General features: G+C 34.7%; 1 protein-coding gene across 1 annotated transcript; it reads left to right on the plus strand.

Moving 5' to 3' along the window:
* The first annotated feature begins 1,554 nt into the window (after positions 1 to 1,554).
* On the plus strand, positions 1,555 to 7,164 carry LOC149782023 (uncharacterized). The gene is made up of 4 exons (XM_089933429.1): positions 1,555 to 1,804; positions 2,200 to 2,295; positions 3,511 to 3,598; positions 4,301 to 7,164. Exons 1-4 carry the CDS (start codon positions 1,757 to 1,759, stop codon positions 5,347 to 5,349), a joined length of 1,281 nt encoding a protein of 426 aa, XP_089789555.1. The 5' UTR covers positions 1,555 to 1,756; the 3' UTR covers positions 5,350 to 7,164.
* Positions 7,165 to 7,838: the final 674 nt, after the last annotated feature.

The following is a 7,838-nucleotide window of genomic DNA, read 5'->3' on the forward strand; positions in this document are numbered from 1 at the left end:
GTCCCATAGTCAGTTATTCGGCTTTATACAACATATGGCTGTTATAAAAGGTTGAATTTAAAGTAAAATATTGTTATCGACGCCATCTCAATTTGATGAAGTTTTCGTACATAACTAAACGAGATAATGTGACGCATTAACATCTCCAAAATTAGTTCTCATGTTCACATACTACAAAAGCAGAAAAAAAATCCTAGAAACAAACTAAATTGTTTAGGACCTGGCTGAGTTGTAAGCATGACTCCTTCAACCTCGAAAATGTAGCAAAAGACATTTAAGCAGGATTTGTGGAGAAATGTTTCATTTATTGCGTTTTGAGCCAATGACACTTTTTGATTTAATAATCCGTAAATCATGATGTCAAAGCGAAAGGAGTATTTCGGAGTTTTCCTACCGTGATACGGCAGCTTGCGATGCACGTGCTACCAACATAATGTGTGTGTGTGTGTGTGTGGTTTGGATTTTTAACGTAGCTGTAACAATTTTCAATCATATAGCTGGGATGCCTGCACTGTGGCAGTTTATAGCACTGGGGCATCATGCCACAGACACGTAACATGATGTCCCACCCAGTCACATTATCCTGACACCAGGCCGATCAGTCCTGTCACTAACCTCTTAATGATGAGCGCCTAGCGAGGCAGCCGTACCATTTTTATAAGTTTCTGGTATGAACCCGCGCCCTCCCGTATCCGAGGTGGACGCTTTAACCACTAGGCCACAGGAGCGGTCCTCTCCTTCTTTGAGAACAGTTCGAGGAGCACACAGTTCCTATTAAAGTAAGACATTTCATTATGATAACTATTTTGTTCATATTTCACGAGCTTTGCACTTAAAACGTAAAAGAAACAAAACAAAACTTAAAAAACCCACATCCAAACAAACAATGACTATAAAATAAGATTGTTTTATGTGGCTAGCTTAATCGTTGGCAGGACCATGGCTAGACGTAGGCTCGAGCAAGCCTTACATCATCAGGAGATATAAAGATTAACCGAAATGCAACACAATGGGTAAATTAATTCGAATTGAGTTTCAAATAACGTTATAAAGATGAAATCATGTTTATGAGATTTTGTGCAAAACATATGCATACAATAAAACAAGTGAGCACTTTCTTTCCCTATCAGTGGAAACGAATCACTTTTAAGAGTTCGCACTATAACAGATGCATGTCGTAGAACAATAGAATTTTACCACTTCAGTCTAAAGAGGTTTCCTTGACAATATATGATCGGTGGAAATTTTATTCTTAATTTATCGTGTATTGCTGAGAGCGTATACTTTGATTCCCTTTGGTTTTTTATTATTATAGATTTTTTATTTGTGTTATCTTTTAAATCTGTCTACAGGTATACGTGGTGTACAGGTAAAATTACTTCGTCCGAAAGGGGAGGAGTTTTCCCACGTTCCACAGATATACTTGTCGCGTGCGGCTGATTATCATTTCGATATGCAAATGTGGAGCCATAATGCTCAACAGTTTCCATTGGATGTCGATATTAAGTTGAAATTTGTTCCACCAATGAGTCTCGTAACGCTCAGGTACGACGGCATTGTAGGGTGGGACTGTCATGTGATGTGTTGACACAAAGGTTTGATACGAGTTGGCTATCGGCATGCGTCACCAACCTGTGCATATCGACAGAGGTAAACGCCAGGTATTATAGAGTAAACCAGATTGTTGAATTGTAGTGAGCCGCAATTTAAGCCAAACACTCAGGGTAACGGACGTTCTCAAGCGGTCAGCATAATTATGCATTCCGAAAAAGTTTCCTCGACTGCCAGTGAAAAAGGCAGACGGGTTTGTACCTTTTATAATCATTACTTTCAGACCATGCTGTATTACATTTCGTATAAGACAAGTTTACAATAGCATAAGCTAACTGGATTTGGGGAAAATATCAACTTTGTCTGACAAATTTCAATTTCTTTTACTCGTTAAATAGTTACACTTAATATAAACTATACATTATGTTATCGTCTCTATATTTTATTTTTTTAAATAAAAAAATATCATTTTAGTGGTCGGATCAATATTTGATACAAGAAATATTTACTTTAATTTTTATAGGTTCAAGTCTTATTATGTATAATTTTGTTTTCATGTGTTTTAATTTTTTTTGTGTGCAAAGTTAAAATATTTCAAAACACAAATTTACATGGATGTCGTTTGCACAAAAATGTCTTTTGTAACAGAGCTCCAAACCAATTATCGAGAAGCGAAGACGGGCAAGAATCAATGCCAGTCTGACGGAGCTTAAGACGATGTTAATGGATGTAATCCAGGCAGAGGTAATTTTATTTGCCTTTATACGTAATGGGTTAAAAAAGTTTAAGTTTACAATCGCTTTTATTTAGATGATACAAGTGAGTAATTCTTATCGGTTGTAGGGCACATAAAAAAACAACATCTTTTAATGTTCAAAATCCAAGAGTCCTTGAAACAAGGGAGAAACAACTTCATTTATAGAGCAAGTAACCATAAAAGTATGGCTTATAACCAAAATCATATCCCACTAACGTATTCTTTTGATATTCAAAATGACATGCACGATATTGATTGTAATCAACAATTGTTGGTACGGCATTAAACAACTGTTGGTACGGCATTAATTGTAATAAACAACTATTGGTACGGCATTGATTGAAATAAACAACTGTTGGTACGACATTAATGTCAAATAAAAACAACTGTTTGTATGGCATTGATGGTAATAAAAATATACTGTTGGTTCGACATTGATTGTAATCAACAACTGTTGGTACGGCATTGATTGTAATAAACAACTGTTAGTACGGCATTAAACAACTGTTGGTACGGCATTGTACGGCATTGATTGTAATAAGCAACTGTTGGTACGGCATTGATGGTAATAAACAACTATTGGTACGGCATTGATGGTAATAAACAACTGTTGGTACAACATTAATGGCAAATAAAAACAACTGCTTGTATGGCATTGATGGTAATAAAAATATAAATGTTGGTACGAAATTGATGGTCAAAATATAAATGTTGGTACGACAGTGATGGTATATAAAACAAGTTCGTTTTGTTATTTATGGTAAAGAAGCTACTGTTTATACAACATTGATATTAAACAAAACAAATGTCGGTACGGCACTGATGGTACATAAGACCAACTAGTGGTACGATATTGATGTTTAAGAAACAACTGTTGGTACGACATTGATGGTAAATAAACAGTTGTTTAGAAAATCTGAGTTAAAAGCTAGTAATTAATACGAGAACTTAATACCTCTGAAAGTTTAAACATTAATTTTTAGAGTTAATTATTCTGTCCTCGACATAGTCGGTATTGTCATCTTATATGAGAAAGCCGTATCGACATCATATTTAAGCAGTCTACCATTGCTTATAAAGTCTCTCATATTGCGTGTTTCCCCTTGTTTGAAAGGGGTTCATGTCATATTTCTCGCATGAATGCTTTATCGATTTGAGATAATCACCTATATCGTAATTTATCTCGAATCTTTCCATGTCAGGGGGCTCGTCATGGCAAACTGGAGAAAGCCGATATACTTGAAATGACAGTGAGATATCTTCGAAATCTCGAAAAGAAAAAATACGCAGGTATGTCATCAGTTACATTTTTTTGCAGCGTACAAAGTCCGTCGAACATCGGGTATCTGTCCTGTTTTGCCCTGATTTTGAGAAAAATAAGTTCATGTTGAAGTTGTCATAAGATTTGTAAAATATGTAAAGTTTGTTTTACAGAAAGCTATCCTGTTATATGTCCAAATAATTAAAATTGGAATGTTTTAACTTTATTTCATCAAATTAAATCTATTGATTTCGTTCAGGCCCAGACCATTTAAAAGTAACAATGCGTGTCTTAATTTAACAATACTTGATACGAAATTTGATTTGCAACATATTCAATAAAGTTATTCATATTTAACGTAGGTATTTCTTGCTTTTTATTTTGTGCATAATTTGAGAAAATTTCTACCTGTAAATTGCACAGGAGGATTCAAGTTTTGTAAATAACAGTCTCAGAGTGATATATTTATCTTAATAAATTCAAGGAATTATTTTGAAATATGGCGTTTACTGTGGGTTTAACGCCGTACATGATCTAGATCATATAGAAGCTGATTTTGTCAATCTAAAATTAAAAGAAAAATATTTTCTCAAAATAAGTAATTTAGTAGTCTGGAAGCAGATAGATCGCTAGATATGCAACCCGTCTACCCCAAATATGTGTATTAGTTATAACGTTATTTATATTATTTTTATTTTTATTAATTTCATGTTTTCTTATCTGCATAAAAGGTGTGACGCCATCTGATCGAGGGGTTATTAACGAGTACCGGATAGGATTTACAGAATGTACAAACGAAACGGGGCGTTTTCTAGAATCACTTGAAACACTTGATATGGAAGCCAAAAGTCGATTGATGGAGCATCTAGCGAATGCTGCCAGTAACGTGGAGCAAGCGCAAGACTTTAAAAGCAATGATTCAAGTTCCAGATTTCCTGAAGATGTAAAACAATTTATAAAAAGTTATTCAGGCACAGCGATACTTTCCCCTAATGTATCTCCAGTTTTAAGCGAACCTGAAATACAGACATCTCATTCCGGTCTTCATTCTTCTCTGAATGCCCCCGTCTTAAACTCATCCAAAATGGAAAGAGAGAGAAACTTGTCACCCACGATCTTATCCAACAATCCCAGTAATCGGCCATTTCTTTTAGCAACAGAATTATTGGATATGAACAACAATTTACCAAACACAACGCGTTTTGCGAACACAGTGAGTATACCGATAGGTTTACAGAAGTCACATGACAGAGTAAATGACACTGGCGTTCCTTCTGCAACTTTGGATAGTGGTTTCAGTGCTTGCACTAACGCTTCTTCTGCAATTAATAGAAATGCCATTAGTGGTTTACGGTTCTTGCCAATCAAATTACAAGCACAAAATACTGCAATTGTTCTTTCATCGGATATACTCGTCGCGGGACAGGTCTCTGGTTGTGTGGTGCCGATGTACACACCATCAGCAGCGTTACCCATGGGTTCCTGTTTCATCCAAACACCTACTTCCACAGGAAAATTACAGTCGGAAATAGTTCAGCCGATAGAGCTGCCTGTTACTTTGGATGAAAGGTCTTCCGGTGCAAATTTTAGTATGACTCGACATGTTACATTTCTGTTACCAAGCAACATGACATCAATGCCAATAACGTCAAGAGACACTGAAACCATCGGTCAAGAGAAAATAACAAGTCTCCATCATGCCCAGCATTCAGCTCCTCTCTCTTCAGCACATGAACAAAGAGAGCTGCAACCAACAGAACACATGTGGCGGCCCTGGTAATCACTACTGTGACTACATAACTCATAGTTCTTCCAATATTAAATAGGAGGCCGAGTTATACACCTGTGTGATAACATACATACACTTATCCAGTCTTTTATAATGTTTTCATAACAGAGAAAAGTATTTGTTATTTCGTTGAAACTATCTACGCTTTTCTGACGTGGAAAGAACATTTCGAAGTGTAATATGATAGTGTAACGTTCCATGTAAGCTATTTTTATCATTAATAATATTAATGAACGCTATCGCTGTGTAAGTATTGAAGATGTTGAGTATTGTGTGTTTCATCTATTAATTCTTGACTAGAACTGTTACATCCTTTCAGACGTCATCATGGAAAGACAATAATACAGTGTTATTTTATTTTTATTATTTGTTTATTATGTTTTTTGTTCGTTTCCTTTCACGTCATTGTTACGAGAACAGACTTGAACGAAAGGCACTTTCCTCGTATCACAATAGAACACTGATAAAAGAATTGGACTGTTTGTAAAAATATATTCTCAAAAGAGCGACGAAGACAAAGAACTCTTACCAATGTATTGTTCACCATGAACATTAGCTTTTAGAGCGAGTTGCACCATTGCTTGATCATATGCCCGCAGTCTTCCGTATATGCAAATATGTTTAAACGCTTAATGTGTTATGACTTGACGGAAGTGTATTTTCACCCAAGTAAAATTTCAGGGGAAGTCTTTTGATAATTTGTTGTTGTTAAAATTTCATTATGCATCGGTTCACACGGAAAGTACAGATAGCTTTCATTCAGTTTCTCAAGAAGTGTCAAATCGAAAAATCTTACTGTAATACCGTCATATAAAACCGGTTACTCTAGTATTCAACGCCATTTGGTTACGGACGATTTAACGGAGATTTTGTTGTGCTACAAAGCACATGAGTTTGGAAGAGAAAGTTAATTATTATGGAAATTTAACGTAAATTCAATTAGTAGAATAGGTCAAGCAAAGAAATGGATTGACCGCACGTAAAGAAAACTGATGCATAAATATAGTCCCCTTAGAAATGTGTACTTGTCTTCGTCATTGCAAACATATAGCAGCACAATTAAACAAATATATTTGTGATGAATTATACATTGTAATGTGGAATACTATTTATTCTTGAAGTAACATAAGCATTTGGCTTCTTGAGGAGAGATGGGGACAACTTTATGTTTCGTCAGAAAATTATATATGGGTGAATTTAGTATATATCTTACAAGGTATGCGTTACCTTGGTAATGCTAGGTTATGGTTCTATCTTAGAGATCAGTCCTATAGTGAAATGGATGTTGTTTTGTTATTCCTTGATTAAAGAGACATTCCGATTTTAGCTACTTTTACATTCTTTGAGTGCAAATACCTTCTACTTTTGCATTTGTTTGATAGATGCAATTAGCGATTCGAATGTTTCTCTTCACGCTTGTCTGTTTAACATGGTTAGTGCAACTGTATTTCATCCACGGTCTCATTCGTTAATGCACAAGTTGTGTAATGCAGCTGCATAAATTGTTTCTTTAATGTATAAAAAGCTGGCATCTTCAAAGGAAATTGCAACAGAACAGATGTTTTAGTCTAAGATAGTTTATTACATAACGCAAGAAATGACTGCAGTACTAAAATTGCCTTTACAAGGAGGATTCTTTCATGATGTGTACAATTATATGAAAATCAGATCTGAAAGGGACCTATACGCTTTTCAGAATATTTATATACGGAGTCTGTTAGGTCGACTATGACAAAATTTCTCAGCTCGATACTTTTTTCACTGAGACCCAAATTTATGTATCAAATAAAAGCAGAATTAAATTTGTGAGCCATGTTTACTGATTCATTGATAGACCTGTTACAGTCTTTTTCTTGTCGTCACTTATCTTTCTCTTGTTTTATTACTTTTCTATCTAACCCTTGTTTACTTTCTGCTAGTATCATCCAAGTCATGGAGATACACGGTGTACTGTTTCATAAGATTAGATTCCATTTTCTATCTAGCTGTATGAATCAACGATGCACGTTAAAATCAGCGAGATATTCCTTTGAACAATTCATGTGACAATTATTAGAAAGAAAGGTAAATTAGCTATAAACATATATGAAATCTATTTCGTTTTTCTTGCTCTTTTGAATTAAAACGAATTTTAGAACAAAATAAAAAATAAAATAGGTACAAACAATACTTAACTTGTATATTTGAAAGGATATACTATTAAGATTAAATATACTCTTGCAGCCCTTTATTATCTCAGTGAACACATTATATTTAGGATGCATTTTTGATGTTGCCGCATTTTGTAGCAAGCAAAATTAATGTTATTAACCAAAATAATTTATCTTTACATTTGTTCTCTTATCTGGATGAAAAATAATAAAATGTAACGTTATTCAATAAGAGCAACTCTAAGGAACATGCAGAAATGATAAAGCTGATTTAGAAAAAGAGCCGATATTACTTACAAACGAATTGTTTGGTTCGATCGGTTTCTTTAT

The sequence above is a fragment of the Sinohyriopsis cumingii genome, chromosome 15 (assembly GCF_028554795.1).
Source record: "Sinohyriopsis cumingii isolate HCF-2022 chromosome 15, ASM2855479v2, whole genome shotgun sequence".
Lineage (NCBI taxonomy): Eukaryota > Metazoa > Mollusca > Bivalvia > Unionida > Unionidae > Sinohyriopsis > Sinohyriopsis cumingii.